This window comes from Protopterus annectens, chromosome 9.part0 (genome assembly GCF_019279795.1).
Source record: "Protopterus annectens isolate FY-2018-M chromosome 9.part0, PAN1.0, whole genome shotgun sequence".
Lineage (NCBI taxonomy): Eukaryota > Metazoa > Chordata > Ceratodontiformes > Protopteridae > Protopterus > Protopterus annectens.
The window spans coordinates 1,592,571,293-1,592,595,146 of record NC_056743.1 but is presented as its reverse complement, the minus strand read 5'-3'; the positions used below and the strand labels follow the sequence as shown (position 1 = coordinate 1,592,595,146).

The window sequence follows — 23,854 nt, the reverse complement described above, 5'->3', positions numbered from 1 at the left end:
AATAAAAGCTATAACCAGTTGTGGTGGCTCCAGTGCATTTTCTTTTCATTATTTAACAATGTTGGTCTACAGGTAGTTATAGTAGATGTACTAGGGATAAAAATCATTCATACTTGAATTATTTATGTCATAGAACCATTTTTATTTGCTGTTTTTGTCAGTTATTGCAAATTTTTTTTTTCTCTCTTGCCTTGTGTTACTTGCAATAGATGAGTTCACTGATACCATATTAGCTGATTCCTAAATGCTCATCAGGGGTTCTAGCTGAAAAAGTATGAAAAATATAGCCAAAATAAATACATTTTAAATTGTTAAACTCAAAAATAATATTGTAAATCAAGAAGATTTAAGCCTCTTTTGTCTTTTATAATTTTTTCTGCCCTGTTAGACTCTATATTAATTAATTTCAGTCAGATATAGGTCTGCTGGATAAAATAATGCTTGAAACCCATTTCATTGGAAGCACATTTCTGAACCAAGATCTGAACAATAATTTAAATGCATATATTTTCAAGAGACAGGGCTCTCCAGCATCCCTTGTAGGGGATTCTACTCTTTATACTCTCTTACTTAATACTGTAGCTATGACATCACTGCGTAGTGACCTCATTCAGCCTGACAGCACTTTAGCTAAATGTGATTTGCGGTAAAAAGTGATAGGTGTCATATAATTTCAGTTTTTCGAAAGGGGGAAGGGCTAGACCAAGCTAAGGAAGGGTTATAGTACAATTACCATTTTATTAGACTGAATCTTTAAGGTTAGCTTCAGAACTGACCCCTTGTTCAAAGGTGTTTTTATATGATTTATTCTAAAATTGAAATTGTTCTTTAGGTATCAGGAATTACAGTCACATATTGATAGCTAATATCATTATTAAAACTCTTTAAACAGATGTCTTGTTTTAATTGTGCTGAAGGAAAGTAATTCAAATGTTTTTTTACAATTTTTCAAAGTCTGTTGGGTCAAGTTCTATGTTCCTATTTTCATTTCCTCAAAGATACATATATATCAATCACAATTTCTTTTCTTACAATATTACTGCAGGACAATGTTTCATAAAACTTCTTTCTTTGACCTCCAAGGGTATTTATCACATTTTATGCAGCCAAGGAGGTGGTATATTCATGTATGGCTGAGTACAGGGGACTTGCATACCTCAAAAGCATTGCTCTAATGCCATGCAGAATGGTGTTTAGGTAAGCTGTGATGTTGAACATTTGTGATTTACCAGCTGGACTCCTGGATGACTGGGTCTTGATGATTCAGAGGGCAACCAATTAAAACTTATCTTTTGCAAGGGAAAGCTACATGTACAATTCACAAACTATCCTTCTCTTACAACAAACTTTCAGTTTTGGAGAACATCTCCCAAAACTAATCTAACCTGCTGTTAACAGTTGGCAAAAGAGCTAAGAAATGAAAAAAAAAATGCTACATTTCATTTCTAAAATGAGAGACCATCTAAACTCTTGCTTTAAGTGTGAATGTCTTAATAAAACAAAAAAAGATGCAAAAAGGAAGCAAAATTTTGTATGTTAGCGCTTTCATCAAGTTTAATAATTCAACTTCTTCAGACAAACAGAACAACCATATCAGATACACTTGAATACCAAATGCAAAATCACATGATCAAGGGTAAAAGTCACATGACAAAGTAATGTTAAACTTTTAAAGTGACCACATTACTTTCTGAAAAAATTTTTTTTGAATGCATATAAAGTCATAAAAAACTTGCCCGTGATCAGAATGACTATCAAAGGGGAGTGATGTACCCTAACCCACCCCCATCTCAGCAATGGCACAGTTATAGTATCTTAGGGGAAGCTCAATCAAGCTCAGAACTACACAACGACATCAGAATCCTGCCTCCCAATAGTGTGGAAGGAAGTCTGGATGAATATGAGAACCAGCAGCATAATGATGATGATAGGGAGATACAGGATGAGGTTCCCAATGACCTGCGACGAAGTGAAAGAATTAGAAATCAAAATTTTAGTCCTCAGGGTGATTACAATCCCCCAAACAACCAGAATAATCAAAATCTATGCAGGGGCCAGAATCGCGGCCAACAGAACTTTGGGAGGAACAACAATTTTGGGAAAAACAACAACAGGAGGAGGAAACATCATCGGTAAGAACAGATGAGATACTTGTTTTTAACACTGCAGTAACTGAATTGACTACTGAATATAGGGTTCCAAATGGAAGGGGAAATGATTGGTCCCTGAATATTGTAAAAAAAATTCAGATGGGGACTTTAACATCTTTAAATATTCAAGCTATGCGGTAAACAATACCTTAGTAGACTTTTTATCCAAAGGCTTAACTTTTGTGCCAAGTAAAATTTTTGATTTGAGCAGGACTTTGATTGACTTGAAACTGTACACTCATAAGTCGAACCTGAATCTGTTGTTTAATGGGAATAATTGTGAAATTTCTGAATTCAGGGTTCCAAGTGTTTTTAATCCACCACTGAACCCAATATTGGATTTATTTGGGCATATTTGTGAAATAGATTTAAGGAATATTGATAGTAATAAAAAGGGCAGAAAGAGAAATTGTATTAATGTTCAACCTGCTGAATGGGAAATGTTAGAAAATTTAAGAAAAAATAAAGCACGGGTTTCCAGACCAGATAAGGGTGGGGGACTTGTGTTTATGAACATTTTTGATTATAATGAGAATGCTCAATATGTTAAACACTGACATGTATATTTTGGTTTTCTTGAATGAATTAAACCAAGCTTATAGGAGAATTAACATTTACTTGAATGACTTGTTTATAGAGAATCGTATTGACCTTGATTTATTGAATTATTTCTCTATGCCAGCCCGTGAGATTCCAGTGATTTTTGGGATTCCGAACGTTCACAAAGATTTGGTAAATCCCCCTTTCTGGCCAATTGTGAATGGTAGGAATTGCATTATGTACCCCCTAGCTAAGTTTGTAGATTTTTTTTGAAGAAGTATGTAGTGAAGGAACCTTATATTTGCAAAGACTCACGGTCCTTTTTGGAGAACATCAATAGTTTGAATTTCAAATGTGATTTTAAATTTGCTACTGTAGATGTGAAGGACCTTTATACTGTAATTCTGCAAGATCTAGGAAATGAATGGGTGAGCCTACTTTTAGGTAAGAGGGGTGTTAGTAACACTGTTACCCTTATACAGGAATTACTGAATATTATTTTGAGCGATAATTTCTTCTTGTTTGAGGGTAAATATTATTTGCAGAAAAAGGGTGTAGCCATGGGCTCCCCAGTAGGAGCCAGTTTGGCTAACTTAGTTATGGCGTACTAGGAGAGTGAATTTGTATTTAATAATAATCTCTTTATGCAGCACATTTTATACTACACCAGATTTTTGGATGATATTTCTATTATATTTAAGGGTGGACATGATTTATTTGTTGAATTTATTGAATATTGTAACACAGAATTGCTAACATTCACCCACAAATTCAGTACAGAGAGGATAGCATTTTTACATGTGGACTTGTCTAAGGATAGACAGAATAGTTGTTATAAAGTGAAGCTCTATAAAAAGGAGACATATTCAAACTTCTTTTTGCACTTCACTAGTGCTCACCCTTGGTATCAGAAAAAATCTGTTCTGAAGAGCAAGAAGTAAGTGCAGCCAGAATGTGCACTACTCATTTTGATTTCATGACTGAATGTGACTTGTTCGTCCAAATGTTTTCGAAGAGAGGCTACCCGGCACCCTTACTCAAAGAATTGTTGAATGAAGTTTAAATGAAAAGGAATGTATTTAAAAGTTATCTTGGGGGTGGACAATGTATGATGTAAAATGGGGGTAAAGTGAAATAGTAAACTATCCCTTGACTTTTGTAACCCCTTATAATATTGATGTAGGCAACATTAAACAGATCTTGATTAAGAATTGGAGTGTAATAGCATCAGAGGGGTCCTTAGTGAATAAACTAGGTGCTAATCCTAAATTTATTTTTATAAGCATTAAAAACCTGAAAGAGTTATTGGAATTTAAAAATTTGGGACTGACAACGCAATAAGGTATGTTTAAATGTGAGGCCTGTGCCTATTGTAAGCATATGTATGTGGGTTATACATACACACTGAAAGGGAGAAAGTATACTTGTAAGGGCAAGTACAACTGTAATTCCAGTAGTGTGGTGTATTTAGCCCAGTGCCAGTCTTGTCCTAGTTTTTACATAGGCAAGACTGACCATAAATTAAGTGAGTGTGTGTATGAACACCTATATAATATTAGAAAAGGAAGGTTGGAAAGTGCTTTAGCTAAACATGTGATCAGTCAGCCAGGCCACTCATTTTTATTTAGAGTGATAGATCAAGTTGGGTATAATGAAAGGGGAGGTTCACATACTCTAAGACTTGAGCAGCACGAGTTAATTTGGCAGATTACATCACAGGCCTATAATCAACCAGGATTAAATGATCTTTGTTCTACAGTCTGCATGCTGAAAATGAAGAGTTCGAATAGTTTATAATTTTATATTATTTGTGTATTTTGGTTGTGTATGTTTTAAAAAATAAGAATGCAGAATGTTTTTCAGAGGGCGGATGGTATTTTAAATGTATTTTAAATGACTTTATATGCATTCAAAATTTTTTTCTCAGAAAAGTAATGTGGTCACTTTAAAAGTTTAACATTGTTTGGTCATGTGACTTTTACCCTTGATCATGTGATTTTGTATTTGGTATTTAAGTGTATCTGATATGGTTGTTCTGTTTGTCTGAAGAAGTAGAGTTATTAAACTTGACGAAAGCACTAACATACAAAAAAAAAAAAACAGTTTGTTTCCGTTTTTTTGCCTCTTTTTTGTTTTATTAAGTGGTTTGTCAGTTTTCTTTGGAGTTTGAGTTCGTGTAAATGTAAATGTGTTTCAGTTTCAGCATAGATTATAATTTCTCATGGCACTCTTATTTTCCTCCATAAACAAATATATAACTATAAGGAGTGGCTTTCTATCTTTGTTACTTTTTTGTGCCCCAAATCCATTCTCATCAACCGATCTGAATGATCTTTCCCATGTAACACACTGTATACTTACTTAATCTGTTTTCTGACCCCACTTCTTTTTCTTGTTTTCACATCAACATTTCAATGGAACATTTTACTGATTGCATTATTTATGATGTTCTGCTTTGGGACCCAATACTTGTACTTTTTCTTTCCATTTTCCTTCTTCTATTGGCTTCAATTTCTCATTCAAAACATGAAATATTTTATATGGTCCAAATATGGCTGAAATTACAGTGCCTTAGTGTTTTCATAGACTTTTTCAAGAGAATCCACGTCAACAGAATCCACAAATCTGCCTTCTTCTATACTCTCTTTCTTTCAATATATATATATATATATATATATATATATATATATATATATATATATATATATATATATATATATATATACGTGTGTGTGTGTGTGTGTGTGTGTGTGTGTGTCTAGGATATCTGTTCCCATTCATCAATATGTCACATTCTGCTACCATGAAAGACTTAGTAAAAGTATCTAATTAACAAATGCTAAGGAAATATTATGTATGTCAAAGGGAGTTGTGCCATATTTGGTTAACAAAAAACTATGTTAAACTAGGTTACAGAATTAATTCAGCAATCACAACTGAAAACAGCAGAAAGGCATTTATCAAATTTGAGTCTCTGAATGCAAGCAAAATGCTACAGGTCCAATTAAGTGCTCAGACTATAAATAATCAACATGCTCTAGGTCTAAGAATTAGAACAATAATGTAATTAAATACTTATGTGTATGTACAGAAGCAGAATTCATTTAACCTCTTCCACATATTTTGACTTTGATTCTACCTCACTGCAGCATGCTTTATAGAACTCCAAAGCATTTTAACTTTAAATGTACAGTTTATACAGGAATGCAAATATTACTCACAGAATTTTGATACAGGATATCAAATCCTTCACCCAGTGGGTCAGTTGCTGTTACAGTTCCACAGGAATTGAGTGGTGTTTCAAGCAGGAAGTGAGTGCTGTTTGATGTTGCCGTACATGACTGGTCTCTCAGGGTAATTTTAGAAGGCAAGGTACCCAGCATCTAAATAAGAGTGACAGTAATGATGATACACTAAATAAGAGTGACAGTAATGATGATACACTAAATAAGAGTGACAGTAATGATGATACACTAAATAAGAGTGGCAGTAATGATGATACACTAAATAAGAGTGACAGTAATGATGATACACTAAATAAGAGTGACAGCAATGATGATACACTAAATAAGAGTGACAGTAATGATGATACACTAAATAAGAGTGACAGTAATGATGATACACTAAATAAGAGTGGCAGTAATGATGATACACTAAATAAGAGTGACAGTAATGATGATACACTAAATAAGAGTGACAGTAATGATGATACACTAAATAAGAGTGACAGTAATGATGATACACTAAATAAGAGTGACAGTAATGATGATACACAATAAGCAGACACATTGCATTCTAGAAGACACAGACTAGTATTGGGATGTGATCCCTCAGCCTTAATGGAGACATGAAATAAATGCATGATCAGTAGGGTAAGCCCGACTGCTTTATTCAATCTCCAATAGGTAATATACATTGCAGAAATAAACTACAGCCTTGTAGTGGTAACTTATCAGCAGATTATTAGAAGAATCTATTGTAGCACATTAACATGTACATGAATTTCTTAGGCATCGCACTTCAATTTACAAAGTGTTTTCATTAGCAAAATGGACCCCCGCCCTTCTGTTGTGCTACATAAAACATGTTGATCCTGTCTCTTTTGCATACTTTTATTATGAAACAATTAGGTTATACTTTGAGAAACAGAAAATCACTTATTCAGTTAAATGGGAGAGGGTGTAGGCAAAACGATACTTGCTAAAACAGCTCAAAATCCTAATACTGTCCTGGGTTTAACTGTTACACAGCTGTAACATGTTTTGCAAAGATCTCATTCACATTAGATCAAATTGCACAATAACTATGCCAGCCAGTTATAACAAACGTGGGAATTACAACATCAGAAACAAAATGTACTATGTTATTATTATTTTTTTAATAAACTTCCTCACAGAGTGTGATCTCTTCTTGAAGTAATGTACCTTGCATGATATTTGGCTCATACAGCAGAGCCTAAGGATATACAGTCTGAAGAAGTACTTAGGCACAAAAGCTCTTACATTTGTATTTAATCAATTTTCAGTTGTTTTTAGCCATGTTGGTTGTTCCTTCTTTTTTGTTTTACTGTGCTTTTTGTTGGAAGACCTTTGGTTACAGTGGATTGATTTACGAATAGGAAGGGACTTCTAACGATCTTGTCCACATAGAGGTAAAAGTAGCACCTACCTACTTACCTGATACATAATAAATTCACCTTTTAACTTATTTGTTACTTCAACTTTTATGAGACGCATTTTTGTGTACTGGAAAGTTGCTTATCCATTAAAATGTCCTGTATGCTGTTTAATTTGGCTTGTGATTTTATTCATATACTTAAAATGCCATATCAGTGCAAAGCCCTCTGAATATACCATAAACTTCATTTTATTGTCTGCCTGTGACTGTGCATCTTAACTGATAACACTCTGTTTAGTGAACTGCAGTGATTCAAGTCACTTCCATGTCCACAGACAACACGGTGAAGCACAGGCTGAGAAGGTATTAGGAAATAGAAAAATGAATGTTTTTTTGGTACTTACGTATTATCGCAACCAGATATTTAACGGCAATAGCGGTTGCCTAACAATTACAAAATATGGTCATTACAGTTGTAGAAATGTTGAGTAATGTGTGCACAACAGTCTTTTCTCATGTAGAGATATGGATAAAATGTAAAAAATGTACTGCTCATGTTTCTGTCTGCAGCTCACTGCCTGGATTTATGTTATTTTTAAGTCCGCCTGCTGCACGTTTCTTTGTCGTGACAACAAATGTTGTCAAAGTTCTGTTATTCATTTGTTTGGGTAACAGAGATGTGTAATTAATTTGCTGTCAGTTCTGTCAAAAAGTTTTTGGATTATTTTAAGAAGTGTTTGAGGTATTTACCTACTACACTCAAGGACTCTAATTAGTTATTACTGAAATTTTCACGAAAGTAAGGAATTCAGTTGAGGCCGATAGCAACCATCGTGATTCAGGCGTGCGTGTGTAAGGCATGCAAAACAGGAAGAGGATTTCTTAAAATGTTCATGTTCCTAAAAGTAATGTACAATTTTTTTTCCAGTTCTAATAACTTACAATAACCATTTCAAGTGCTTCCTGCACTCCTATTTGTGCAGGTATGCTCTTTTCGCAACCACGAAAATCTGGTTGCAATAATACGTAAGTACCGTTTTTTTTTTTCCAAAACAGTTTGGTATTTGCTTGCTCAATTGCTTGGATATGCCTGGTTAGCTACATACCAAAGGGGGCAATGACTTCCTTGGACTTAGATGCCATACCTTTGTTTATAAATTGTGCAACATAGAATGATTTCCTCACCACTGTAGACACGTGATGATCAAAGGCTAGAGTACTCTCCATGTGTCCCTAAGTCCCTGACTACTGGGTCAACTCTAAGGGGTGTGTTGTCAATATGATAGTTAACAGGGATGGATAACTTCCTAAAGGATACTAATATGCATTTCTTGGTATTTAGTTTTAGTCCATCACTCTGACACCAGTTGTTTGTCTGTGTCAGCCCTTCCTGGAGAACATTTATGTCAGTGTAAGATTCAATGACAGCACCTAATTTGCAATCATCTGCAAATTTAGTCAGCCAGAGACGACTGACATTGGCCTTGATTTCTGAGAAGTAAATGCCAAAAAGGAGCAGTCCAAGGACTGATCCCTGAGGGACTCCACTTGTGACTGGCCACTTTGAAGAGGTGGCTGCCCCAATTCTAACTTCCTTGGTCCTGTCTGTGAGCTAGATGGCTATCCACTGGGTGACATATGGGTTTGTACCTAACCTCTTGAGTTTGTCAACAATGCCTGAGTGGGGTTTTGTGTCAAATGCCTTGGCCAGTTCAAGGTAGGCAGTGTGAATGATTTTGCCCTCATCCAGTCCTTTATTGACCTTCTCAAAGAAGTCCACCAGGTTGAGTAGGCATGATCTGCCCTTTACAAAACCAAACTGGGTTGGGTCCAGCATCTAGAGGTTTACTATATCTCTGTTGATCATCTCCAAGAGAATTCTTTCCATGACTTTACATATAAGACTAGTAAGACTTATGGGTCTGTACTTTCCAGGGTCTGTAGATGGCCTACCTTTGTGCAGAGGGATGACTGTTGCTTTTCTTCATTCATGAGGCATGAAGCCTGTTTGGAGGCTACAGTTAAATAGTAATTCTAGAGGGCCTGATAGATCATGTTTCATGCTATTTAGAAGTCATTCTGGGATATTGTCTGGGCCCATTGATGCAGTGTTCTTGGTATTAGAGAGAGCATTAAGGACCTGCACCCTAGTGATAGCAGAGGGAGTTATATTTGATGATATTTCCTGAGGGAAGGTTCAGGGGGAGAGAGGAGTAAAGTTGGAGCCAAATTTATCAGCCAGGAAGTTTGCTATATCTTCTGGCTCAATATAGGAGGATCCACTTACAATGAGTTCTGCACACAATTGTGTATTGCCTTTGAGGCTGTGGAAATAGCTAAAGAAGGTTTTGTGGTTGTTCTTGGCCTGGGAGGCCAAACTTACCTCAAATTTGGCTTTGGTAGACTTTATTTGTCCTCTGAGCTGTTTGTTTAGTTAATGAGAGTGCTTTTATCCTACCGGGTGTTGCATCTCCTAACTTTTGCCATGATTTACTGTCTATATTTCTTGTATTATTCTGTAATGTGCTTTTTGGTATTATATTATATGTATTATGTTTTTTTGTACAGGAGCTTTTCTCCTCAGGCCTCCACTGAAAAAGGGTCACTGGCCTAGTCAGACATCCCCGGTAAACAAATGTAAAATAAATAAATAAAAATAACCATGGCAGTAATACTGCATGACATTATTTTTACAGAAAAGAATAATAGATAAAGGCCAGGAATCATAGACATATTGCATTGCACTGTACAAATTAACTCAGGTAGTGTCATTGCACATGGTGTGGGTGATTGAAAGACAGCATGGTTGTACAATGGTCAAAATAATATAGTATACAGCACATGATAATGAGAGCATCATGACATGGAGATGAGGAACTCTATGCAAATGAGTTAGGCAGTATACAAACAATAACACCAAAATGGCAGGCAAGTTCAGAAACATATAATGTGGCTGTGCTATGCCAAGGCATATACTCATTTGTTACAACCAGGCAGCTCCCATGCATGGCTGGTCTTAGGCCAATTAAGCCTGTCATCCAATAGGGCCCTGTTCAATCAGGGGGTCCCACACTAAGCTATGACAGGATCATTATGCTTTATATTTCACAGACAGTTGCCTAAGAGAGACACTACAGAAGTGCACAAGGCCTTTTCCTATTGGTAGTCTTTGTCTTGCAGTAGTTACAAGTGTTGTTATTGTAGAAAACAACATTTATGTCATGTACTATACTAGTGGCTAGTCCACAATTATTAATAACTGCGGCATTGTGCCACTTGTATGGCTCATAGTGTTAGCTGCTCACACTCTCATAGTAGTTAGTTGTTGTTGCTTAGTGTTCAACAGGGTTTCAATCCCAAGCTGCTAGGATTAACCATCTGATTTTTTGTACTGCTCCAATTACTGTCTTGAAAGATAAGACCCAGCTTAATTGGAAGACTGGCCAAAAGGTACAATGTTTTCATTTTGGTCTCTTGTTGACATTGGGTTTATGACTGGTTGCTAACAAATACAATTACAAAACATAAATGTGGCATAATCTGTCTCAGTACTATGGAAACAAACACTAGTAAGCATACATACACAACTGACACTGTTATGTGAGGTAACTTCTAATCACTAAGACTTACGATAGAATGTTAGCAATTCAATAGTATAGCAGAGAAATGCTTGCTGCAGTCAAAATTAGGAGCAAAATAATCACAGATAAGTGAAGTGTGTGTGTGTGTGTGTGTGTGTGTGTGTGTGTGTGTGTGTGTGTGTGTGTGTGTGTGTGTGTGTGTGTGTGTGTGTATTGAGTGGTGGGAGGTACAGGTGGACAGGAAAAATGATTCACTTGGCTGAAAGTTGAAAAACAGAAAGAGTTTGACTCTTAAATGTATTGCAGGGGTGTAGAGCAACCAGAAATTTAAACTTAGACAATTGTTAGACTGAACTGTGCAGAGTTTTGGCCGGAAGTACATTATTATTATTAGGAGCTAAACAAACTGTGGGATTTTGCATGTTCTGCCTACATCAATGTGGATTTCCTTACTGCATTTTGATTTTTTTGCCACCCGCCAAAACATGATGCTTAGTGACTACTCTAAATTATTCCTGCATAAAATCTTTACTGTTGCCATTGTAACCTGGGATAAGGGTGGAAAAGATTTACATGTGTTAGTCTACTTAACTACTTTAGCAATCACTTAACCAACCTTTTGTAGTGTCAGTGACTCAGCTGGAAGCACACATGGCTTTCACTTGGAAGATCAGAAGGATGTGGGCTGTGGGTGCTATGCCCACACCAGGTGACTGGATGAATTTCCCATTACTGACACTGCAATGCAGCATAAGAGGTTGCTGCAAGCCTAAGTGTGCTTTCCTTAGGATGTGACATTAAACTGTGGTATCATCTGCCTGAGCTGATGGTAGTTCAGGTGATATACAAACTCCCGACACTTAAAAAGAGTATGGGAAACTGCCCTCTCCAAATTTCCACTAGTTAGTATAAATACCACTTTGGATCTCCTTGAAAAGAGTTTACTACCCTAGTTGGATTCACCAGTGTATAAATAAATAGTTATATCTGGGTAACGTGTGAGAAATGTCATTTCTAAGGACATGCCTAAGTTAATGAGTAGTACTGTTGAGCATTTTGAGGATGTTTACCAGTTTCATGTTGTGTTTTGTGTAAACACAATGACTGTAACAAAGTATGAGAATTAACTGGGTAAGAAACTCTAACAATGCAGGGCAAGTAAGGGATATTACTGGAAGCCTATGATAAAAAAAAGGGGTGACAAGATTAGAATATATAATGCTCCCCCACCCAGTCTTCCCACATCAATTAAATGCAGCCCCACTGACACATTTTCCCAGTATTTCCCCACATTGGAGAATGGGAGATGAGAGCTGGCGATTGTAATGAATCAAAACATTTTACCATTTTTCAACATGAGCCTGCTGCGTAGTAGCATACTCTGGTTGGTATTGTCATCAGCACCTCCCAAAAACATTGGAGTGTGTAACATATTAACTTACAAAGGTAATTTTTGGCTTATCTAACCAACTCTTCTAGGCAATCAATTGCTAGGACTCACCTACTATTCACCCTATTCTACGCTTCCTCTATACTCACAAATCTCAATAAATCTGACTTAAAAAACTTGAAAGATACCACAAGAGACAGATATCCCACCAACCTACCCCACAGAACCCATCACAGCCTAGCCCTAAAACAATTCAAATGCCTTGAACTTCCTAATATGCTAGCCTTAAATCAACTTATCCTAACCCACTCTACAGTATACCTACCTGACAAATGCCCAGCCTTACACAACCTAGTACAAATCCACCTGAATAACAGGACCCTGAGATCATCCAACAAACTACTACTAAAAGTTCCAAAATCTAACAACAGCTTCAGATACTCTCTTTACTATAATCACATCACCAGAGCATGGAACTCTATTCCTCGGTATATACTAAACACCAGCAACCTAGCACAGCTCATAAAATGCTAAATATCCATCTAAATGAAAACTGGTTATGCTCTTGCTCCTCACCTGGCTGAACTTACTTAGCATTTCCCAGCCTCAAACCCTCTTTCCAATTACTACTCTGATGTATATACAACATTTTGATAAGTATTCCACATATTTGGACAAACAATATTGCATTGATTTCCTTTGTAAGCTCTGCATTCTTTAAGCACTGTATAGTCTATTTTACAAGCAATACCACATAGCATTCCATTGTATACAATCCTGTCTTCAAGATCTGTGTAATTTTCTGTCCACCTACTATCATGATGTGTATAGATATATATATATATATATATATATATATATATATATATATATATATATATATATATATATATAAAACTTCTGACAATATTAATGCAAGTTATTTGGACAAACTATTGATTTGTATTGCCATTGTATAGGACACTTTCTTCATGATCTATTAAAAATTTCTGTCCTGTAGAATTATGTACTGTTATACTGTATACTTTTATGTGGAGCTTTTCTCCCTGGGCCTCAGCTGAAAACAGGCAACTAGCTCAGTTGGACTTGCCTGGTAATCAAATGTTAAACAAATGTTAAATAAATATATAAATAAATACATTTTAAATATTTATTTATTAATCAAGGTAAAGCAATGGTCCTCCAAGACCATTTTCAGGCTCAGCACAGCAGAAATGAAACCAAATAAACAGGATTCATGAAACTCCACGCAAGAATAAGGCTATTCTTGCTCGGAGTGATTCATGTCCATTTAGAATAGCAGTGCACCTTGCACATGCATGAAGGTGTGCTGCTATTTAATCTAAATGGACACGAACCAGGAACAAGTGCAGGGGGCATGTGTCAGCAGTGGCTGCACATGTAACACGCCCCCTTTGCTCAGAAAGTGCTGTACGGCACTTTGTGACACAGTTGAGTGTCAATGTATATAATATTAGAATCTGCCTCTAACATTTCAACATCCTCGGACACTGAAAAAAAAAAAAAAAAACACAAACACCTAGAAGGCAGCAGCCTTCAAGTGCACACCCCTGAATGTATGCACTCTTGCCCTACATGCATGGAAGCAGTAGGGCATGAGGAAAGCAATAAAAATTAAAAAAAAAAATTTCATCAAATAAATCTGAAATTTAAGCAGTGAGCAGCTTGTTTGCACAGTGCACTGCTATGCTTAGCCTGGCTGAAATCCTGAAAATGATAGACAAGTGCTACTGTGATACAAAACATCATCAAGTGGCTGTAATGTAGTGGTAATGCCATGGTTTAGCATATAGAACATGCTTGGTTTGAATCTCACCTCTACTAATTTATTTAAAAACTTTTAAGGAAATTGAATGATAGTTGTCAATCATGTGGCTCATGTATAGCACAGTAGGGGTGGGAATATGTAAAATATAACTGTAAAAAGTACTTTATAAATTTAATGAAAAAATAGATTTAAGCAATGCTTTGCTAGTGTAAGCATTGCTTACTGACATTGCTATGTGGATTTGCATGGAGCTAAGCATAGTTCAGCATATTAAAACTGGCCAATCAAGAAAAAGTGCGGGAAAACTGCCCTATTTAAACTGCACAGGCGGGAATACAGCCATAACCATTTGGGATTGCTCACAGCAGGGCCAAAATGCCTGGTGTCAGTGAAGGTGTTCGCTTCTGAGTGCAACGTTGGGCCATCCAGGAGTAAAGGGTCATGGTTGGGGTCCTAGTAAAAAAACATGATGGCAGACTGCTGCAAGGCCGGTACTAGGGCTCGCAGTACAAAGCAGAGGCCTGGGACCAGCTTGCACATGATTTCACCAGTGCCACTGGCATACCCCAGACTGGTGAGCAGGTACGTCACCACCATAATGACCTGAAGCGGAGGAGGGGTGCACTCTTGGACCAGTAGATCCAAGAAGCCCGAGCGCAGGATGTCCCACCTGTCTGTAAGTATGCAGTCTTATGTATCTCAAAGTATGGAAAAAGTTCAACTTGTGACTGTGCAGGTGTGATTAATGTGTCATGTCTCCCCATAAAGCTACTGTGGGGAGGTCCCAGAATGTTGAGGATCATGCCCAGTGACTGACCCAGCTGCATCAGCAGTATGGTGAGTACAGAATACCACCTAATGTTAGCAGTAAGAAATCAAAATTATAGTAACGGTAGTACTTCCTGTATATATAATTGTGCTGTAAAAGTCAGGAATAAATGCCTGTGTCAGGTTGCCAGCATTACAATGGAGTATTCCCATCTGCTGTGTAATACAGATGTCGGTAGCAAACAAGGTACAATATGCAGGAGAGGAATATTAGAATATGTATGAGTGTGTCTGAGTGAACCTGCCAAGAAAGTGCCATGTCAGGGCTACTGTAGCAGTTAGAAATGACAAGCATTCCCCTGTGCAGATCATGCAGGAATAGTAATTGCAGAGTTCTGAGCCATACACAGATATGTATGTCAAAACTAATAAAGGTGATCCCAAACACTGGTGTGTGTCATCTCACCTGTACCTGATAAATAGAAATGTGTATGTCCTGCAGAATGCATTAACTGAGGTGAACTGAGTTAGCCTGCTTGCCTGCATACTTTAGAATGGGGATGTCAAATAACTGAAAAAAACAACAGTACATATTGCCATCAGAATGTGTTTTACTTGTTTGTCTGCCAGCATTGTCTTGTGTTAACCTTTCAATTTCAGCTGTATGTAGATGTGAATGTACTGAAAAATGTATAAGGCTAACAGGTACAGACTTAAAACCTACACTGTGTACTCAGGAATCTAAATTGCAGTATGTAGTTGTAAAACAGTCAAATGTGCACACCAGCTAATGTGCACGTTTCACAAACAGTGACACCAATGTCTGTTGTGTATGCATAATTAGTACTGAAAATGGGAAATAAATAATGCAACATGTCATAATATAAGTACTGTGCACAAAAATATGTACTAGATAGAAATGTCACACGTAACCCACAACACTTCCTCAGTAGCTCAGTCTGATAAGGACTAGACCTGTAGTTCAATTTTGCACACACACCACGGTACGAATCCAGGGACCCCCACTAACATCTCACTCTGGTTATACAGTTGTAAACTACAATCTGAATAGTTATTTATTTTATATTCGTTGACCGGGTTTATCCGATTGGGCTACAAATGCTCATTTTCAGCGGAAGCCCAAGGAGAAAAGCTCCAACAGAAAATAGAAATTTTACATATTGAATACATATAGAAATACATTCATCAGTACAACAGATTATCGCATTACAGTGCCGCACATTACATTCATCAGTACCACACATTATTGCATTACAGTGTCATACATTAAACTGTGGCAAGTGAAATACATAGAAATACATTCATAATTACATATTACATACATAATAGTGTAATAGTTACATAGCTGAAATATTTTACTAGTTATATTTGTACAGTGATGTACCAAAAGGAGAAGATAAAGTAGTAAGTTTGTTTATTGAAGGTAAGGAAGAGAGAAGTGAAGTAGAAGGTTATAGGGGAGTGTTTACAGGGGATAATTACATTGGCAAGTCCATTTTTCATGAAGGCATTTTTTGTAGTGGTTTTGAATTGATTGGGATGTTCAAGGGATCTTATATCTAGTGGTAGGCTATTCCAGGCCTTGGAAGGGTTAAAGCTATAGATTAGGTGACCCATTTTGGTCCTTGGTTTGTAAATTTTTAGTAGGCCTTGTTCAGAACTGCGGCGTAATCTAGTGGTAATGAGAAGTTAGAGATGAGTTAGTTGGACAGAAAGAGGGTTTGTAGAGAATGGAATGAATAATCTGGAACAGATTATACCATAGCAGGTTAGGTAATTTTAGCCAATTTAGTTCTTTTAGTGAGAGATAGTGATGGGACTTGTAAGAATTTTGGGCAGCAAATCTGGCAATCCTGTTATAAGTTGTTTCTAACTTGTTTAGTAGTCCAGTGTTGAGGCTGGTGGGAATTTGGGATCTATAAAGTAAAGTGGGTAAGAGGTAGGCATTTGAAAGGGTTAGTTTTGCTGCTTTGATAAGATATTTTTTGTGTCTATAGAGGAGACCTAGCTTGAGATGTGTTTTTCGGATACAATTATTGACGTGTAAATCAAAGGTTAGTCTATCATTAATAGTAACACCTAAGAATTTTGTACTGGTGTCCACCTGTATTTGAGTATTACTTTGTGACAGTATGGAGAAGGAAGACTTTATGTGGCTAAGGTTTTTAGGGAGAAAGAGTAGTAATTTGGTTTTCTTTGGATTTAGGATAAGCTGGTTTTCAGACAGACAGTTTTCTACAGAGTTAAAAGAGGACTGTATGTCTGATTTTAGCTGAGATGGTGATTCAGCAATAGTGATAAGTGTAGAATCATGTGTGTATTGTATCAGTGAGGATCCAGGACAGGAAGAGTAGAGAAGGGTGGTAAAGATGTTAAAAAGAAGTAGCCCAAGGATGGAGCCTTGTAGAACACCCATTTTAACAGGAAGAAGAGGGGAGAAAGCTGAGAGCCATTTGACTGATTTGAGTCTATCAGAGAGATAGCTGTTAAACCAAGATATGGTGGATGGAGAGAAGTGTAAGTTTGCTAGTTTAAGGAGAAGACGTTTATGAGAGACTGTATCAAAGGCTTTAGAGAGGTCAATGAAGAGACAGGAAATAAGTTTGTTACTGTCTCTAGATAGTGATAGAGAGTTTAGGAAAGACATGAGAGCTGTTGTAGTGATGTGCATGGGACAAAAGCCATGTTGGGTAGGTGTAAGTAGATTTTCTTGCAGAAGGTAGTGTAAGACTTGATTGTGTATACATTTTTCCAGAATTTTAGAGAGTGGTGAGAGTATGGCTATGGATCTAAAATTTGTTATATCTGTAAAGTTTCCTTCTTTTTGTATTGGAAGGGTGTAAAATTGCTTCCAGATGGAAGGGACTGTGGATTCCGTAATAGAGCAGTTTATTAGAATAGAAACTGGGAAAGCAAGAACATCAGCAGCAGCCTGAAGGAATGCGGAGGGAATGTTGTCTATGGATGTGGAGCAAAGTTTTAATTTAGATAGTAGAGTTTTAATATAGTTAGTGGAGACAGGTTTGAGGGAGAAGGTAGTTGTAAGGTTACTACTGATGGAAGAGTTTGGGCTATTAGGTCTATTACTGTTGGTGGGATGGTGTGTGTCTTGATTTAGTAATTTGGATATTGAGTCTATAAAGTAGTTGTTAAATATGAAGGAAGTTTCCTCATGTGTTTTGTCAGGATGAGGGTTAGGGGAGGCTTGCTTACCTGGGTGTAGTATTTGATTTACAGAGTGCCAGAACTTTTTAGGGTTGGATTTAAAGGTAGAAGATGGATTATTATATAAGTTTTTCTTATATTTATTTATGTGACTTTTGGCAATATTTCTAAGTTCTTTATATTTCTGGAGGTCTGATTGATGTTTAGTTTTAGTCCAAATTTTCTCTGTCTTTTTTTAGAAGTGCACGTGTGTTTATGGTCATCCATGGGGCTATGTTAGACTTTATGCAGGCTGTTCTAAGGGGTGCCACAGAATTTAAAATACTAAGGAAAGTGAAGTTAAAAAAGTGGACAGCTCCATCCAAAGGGAGTAGTTTTAAGGGATTCCAGTTCACTTTTGATAGTAAAAATCATCTTTAAATCTGCCCACCTCGTTGCTGCTGTGAGTGCTTGGCTGTGCGCTAATACTCTGCACTATCTCCTCAAATCGACCCTGTGTTTCTGCCTGGGTTCCATTCCTTCTATTATCTCCACTAGGGTGCTCTCTGCACATTAACCTTGGACTCATTCAGGACACTATCTCCTCCTACCAACCTCTACCTCAAGATTACAAGAAACTATCTCCTCAAATCGACCCTGTGTTTCTGCCTGGGTTCCATTCCTTCTATTATCTCCACTAGGGTGCTCTCTACACATTAACCTTGGACTCATTCAGGACACTATCTCCTCCTACCAACCGCTACCTCAAGATTACAAGAAACTATCTCCTCAAATCGACCCTGTGTTTCTGCCTGGGTTCCATTCCTTCTATTATCTCCACTAGGGTGCTCTCTGCACATTAACCTTGGACTCATTCAGGACACTATCTCCTCCTACCAACCTCTACCTCAAGATTACAAGAAACTATCTCCTCAAATCGACCCTGTGTTTCTGCCTGGGTTCCATTCCTTCTATTATCTCCACTAGGGTGCTCTCTGCACATTAACCTTGGACTCATTCAGGACACTATCTCCTCCTACCAACCTCTACCTCAAGATTACAAGAAAGTATGTCCACCTAGTCATGCTGTATTAAGTTTTAACCAACTGTACCTGCTAAGCTATTAGATTGCCACTACCTAAGCAGCCAGCAGCTACCCTTTCCCCATTCCTCCATTACCACCTCACACACTCCTTGGATAGCTACATAGATTATCCTCTCTCTCCCATTTATATAGCTCTCACCTGGAAGCTGCCCTGTTTGCTATTTGCACTTCCACAGTTGCCCACTAGATGTCACCCTCTCCTTATCTCTATCTGGGATACTAGTATTCTTTTCTATACTACACTTTTATTCTCACCTTCCTACCCTAATCCCTTTCCTCCTTCTAAATACCCTGTCTTATCCTCTCCTCCTAGGCTACCTTCTCTTGCCTTGACTCCCCTTGCCTTCTCTGATACTTTTTCCCTTCTCCTCTGGTCTACTCTGTGTGCCCTATTTGATCCTCTCTATTGGGGCTTCCTGTTGTCCCCCACTATCTCCTCTGTGCCCAGGTCTGCACACTTGTTTCAACCTTTCTCTCTCATATTGCGTTTAGAAGCTCTCACCTCCTGTATGCCTTATTGCTCTCTGTTATCCTCTCTATCCCATTTCCTAACACACTCATCCTCCTATCTCCTTTTCTAACCATATCTCCCTACTACAACCCTTACTATTCTATCCATTGTCGGTCAGGTCTTACCACTCCCCTCCCTTTCCGGTTTACACCTGGCTCCCTCCTATCACCCCTGCCCCCTTCCCAGTGACTTCCTCTGAAAGTTTATATAGTTGGTCCCCTAGCCTAAGGGCGCCATCTTTAAATCTGCCCACCTCGTTGCTGCTGTGTGTGCTTGGCTGTGCGCTAATACTCTGCAGTAAGTTACTATTTGTTTATTGTCTAAAATGTTTTACTATGAATGTTGTTTGAACTTGTGATTAACTGCTACTTAAGGATACATGTGCTTGCCTGGAGCCATAACACTGCAGTAACCTGTTATTCAGGTACTACATTCAATGAAAAGGGGTCTGCTTGATTTCGATACTTTCAGCTTGTATATGCATGTCGTTCAAGTTAATGCGACTGCGTTTAACAATTAGGTACTACGTTTGAAGTAAGATAGCTCTCTTACCATTAGGATAGATAACTTATCTTGTGTACTTGCCCTCGTGGAAACGCGAATGCGTTTAACTAATTAAGAGTACTACATAGGCAGGACTGTTGTGTTTAGCGGTTTCTGCTTGTAAACGCGAATGCGTATTACTATAATGTACTACTAAATAAGTGAATCAATGTAAAGGGAACTGATTGTTTTTCTATTTTTACCTTGCGTAAGATTTAAAGCTTGCGTATGTATGCCGTTCAGGTATACGCGATAGTGTTCAACAAACAGGTATGGCTTTTGGAATAAAACTGTTCTTTACTAGTTAGGTTTGCTAGATTAACCTGTCTACTCCTGCTCACTGAAACGCAAATGCGTTTAGCTTATTTGGAGTCCCACATAAGCGGAACTGTTCTCCCTTGCTGTTTTAGCTTGTTAACGCGTATCTGTTTTCCTACAATGGAGTACTAATTACGTGGGACTGTTGTTTTGCTGTTTCTGCCTGTATAGGAATGCTGTACATATAAATGAGTATGCATTGTATCTTTTAGGGAGTGCTGGCTCCTTATGCTGTGTTATCCCAGCCTGTGCATATTTGTTTTAATGGAATTGCGAATGCGTTTAGCTTTCAAGATTTGCCTTAAACTGAGACTGCTCCTAGGCTAGTCTTTACATGTAATACTTTATACACATACTATTCCTGTAAAGGCGAATGCGTTTAGCGTTAGGACTCACTGTTTTTGTGCACTATTCTACTAGTAATACTAAGCATACTTCCTTGAGGGACTGTAAATTGCTTCTGCTGTCTTGTACATGTAATTACTCATGAGGATAACTGTTTTATGCTGACTTGGGTGTGAATTGCATCAACGATAGCCTCTACACTATTAGCTACACACATATGTAGGACAATGCTCTGTTTATCATTGTTTGCATATTTTCTATGTGTTTAAACCCCTTATATGTTATGATGCTCTGCTTACTAGTTGAATAACCTGTGTTTTTTTTCCTCCTTTTGACCTTGTATTGCATTCTTGAATGTTAATATTTTATTATAACATTATCTTTTTCTCCTCTTTCCCTCCTGTACCAGCTATCTCCTCAAATCGACCCTGTGTTTCTGCCTGGGTTCCATTCCTTCTATTATCTCCACTAGGGTGCTCTCTGCACATTAACCTTGGACTCATTCAGGACACTATCTCCTCCTACCAACCTCTACCTCAAGATTACAAGAAAGTATGTCCACCTAGTCATGCTGTATTAAGTTTTAACCAACTGTACCTGCTAAGCTATTAGATTGCCACTACCTAAGCAGCCAGCAGCTACCCTTTCCCCATTCCTCCATTACCACCTCACACACTCCTTGGATAGCTACATAGATTATCCTCTCTCTCCCATTTATATAGCTCTCACCTGGAAGCTGCCCTGTTTGCTATTTGCACTTCCACAGTTGCCCACTAGATGTCACCCTCTCCTTATCTCTATCTGGGATACTAGTATTCTTTTCTATACTACACTTTTATTCTCACCTTCCTACCCTAATCCCTTTCCTCCTTCTAAATACCCTGTCTTATCCTCTCCTCCTAGGCTACCTTCTCTTGCCTTGACTCCCCTTGCCTTCTCTGATACTTTTTCCCTTCTCCTCTGGTCTACTCTGTGTGCCCCGCTCCGCTCCCCACCCTACCCCCATATCCCACCCACCCCCAGGGGTCCTACATTTACCTTGTCACTAGACACACCTCCTTTTTTTCCACCCTATCACACTCACAACCTCAGAGATTGTATACCACCCTCCATATACACACCTACTTACCTACTATAACCAACCCAACCCCTCTATCACTTACACACCTACAATATTACAGCCCCTACCATATTCCCTAGATTTCCACAGTATCTCCATCTACAACACACCAGAAAACCACATTGACTCAGAACTACCTTATTACAACTTCCACTATGCTCCAGCCACAACTGAAATTACCTATCTCCTTCTTATTATTATTCTTTCTCATAACTACCTACTTCCTAACCTCCTATGAACACTCCTTAACTGCTTCATTCTCACTTCCCTCAAAACATACCAGTACACCTGTAACATCCCCACCTCCTTCCATCTTACATACCTCCTCACAATCCATATACCTACTTCCCAAATACCATAGGCTACTACACTGCAAACTACTACAAACTAAAACAAAGAAAATATTCGACTTAATCCTAAAACATAAACTTGAAAACTATCTTACATTACTCCATCTACTACAAGATGGAGACATTCAACCCAACCCAGGCCCTCAAACTACCACCAAAACACACAGAAATCACCTCAAACCCTTCTCTCTCTCATCCATTACATCCTTTAACTTATTATCCCTGGCCCATCTCAACATACGCAGTATCTTCAACAAAATTAGTCAACTCCATGCCCTACTAGAAGTACACAACTTTGACATTCTATGCTTATCAGAAACTTGGCTAAAACCTTCTATTAAAGACATTGAAATTACCCCACCTGGATATAACATTCTGAGACTTGATCGTACCTCCAGAAAAGGAGGTGGAGTAGCTATTCTATATAAAACAAAACTAAAGCTTACTCTTCTGGACCTTACCCTTAACCAAAATAATAATGCCGAAATAATTTGTTCCAAAATTCAAATCAACACTACTAAAGCAATAAACATCATCTGTGCATACCTCCCCCCTGGAAATAACATACCCACTTTAGAACAACTTCTTGAACACCTCTCTATAAACCTCCCTCAAGAAACACTATTCCTTGGGGACTTTAACATTGACTGGAAATCTTGTAACAATGCCAACCCCACTTCCCATATAAATCTTTTTGGTTTCAAACAACTAATTGATAGTCCCACTAGAATAAATAATAAAAGCAAAAAAGAAACCACCTTAGACTGGATTCTTACAAACTCTCCCCTACAAAACTACCAAACTGGCATCCTTCCAGATGACCTTAGCGATCACTCTCTTACCTATGTCATTAGAGCCAAGACTAATCTAAACTTACCTACCTCTCATAAAACAATATATTCAAAAAAACAATTTAATCCTGAAAGATTTCTAACAGAACTTTCACAATACAACTGGACCCCTCTTAAACATCTCTCACTCAACAATGCTGTTGAACATTTCAACTCAGCATTCCTTGCTATCTTAAATCAACATGCCCCAAGTCGTATCATTAGAACAAAGACCAAAACAGCACCCTGGCTAACCTCTAATACCAAACAAAAAATTATACTTAGAAATAAATCTTGGAAAAAATGGCGTTCCTCCAAAAATCCAACCGATCATCAAACCTTTAAAGAACTCAGAAACAAAACCAAAAAAGATATCTTTTCAGATAAAAAGAATTATTACTTTGAACTTCAGCAATCAACCAAAAAAGAACCAAAAAAGTTCTGGTCTACTATCAATAATCTACTTACCCCAGGCAAAGTAGTTACACCAAACCCACAAAACTTAGACCCGGATAACCCCTCTTTAATAGCCAATAACTTCAATACCTTCTTTACTACTTCCATACAAAATCTAGCTAACCACTTATCCCCTGATTCTTCCCAACTGCTCTTAAATAACATCGACAACTGCCTTCCTCCCCTGCAACTTCAACCCATACCTACCTCCTACATACAATCTCTTTTACAAAAACTTAAACCCACTACCCCCTCTGCAGATAACCTTCCTGCTGA

At 37.7% G+C, this 23,854-nt stretch overlaps 1 protein-coding gene across 2 annotated transcripts in view; it reads right to left on the bottom strand.

Moving 5' to 3' along the window:
- The window catches only part of LOC122812201 (transforming growth factor beta receptor type 3-like), a 715,443-nt gene that overhangs the window by 291,131 nt on the left and 400,458 nt on the right, over positions 1 to 23,854 (bottom strand). For both annotated transcript variants that reach the window (XM_044084533.1, XM_044084534.1), the window contains exon 6: positions 5,912 to 6,073. In XM_044084533.1, coding sequence (XP_043940468.1) covers positions 5,912 to 6,073 — 162 coding nt within the window. The remainder of the gene's footprint in view (positions 1 to 5,911; positions 6,074 to 23,854) is intronic.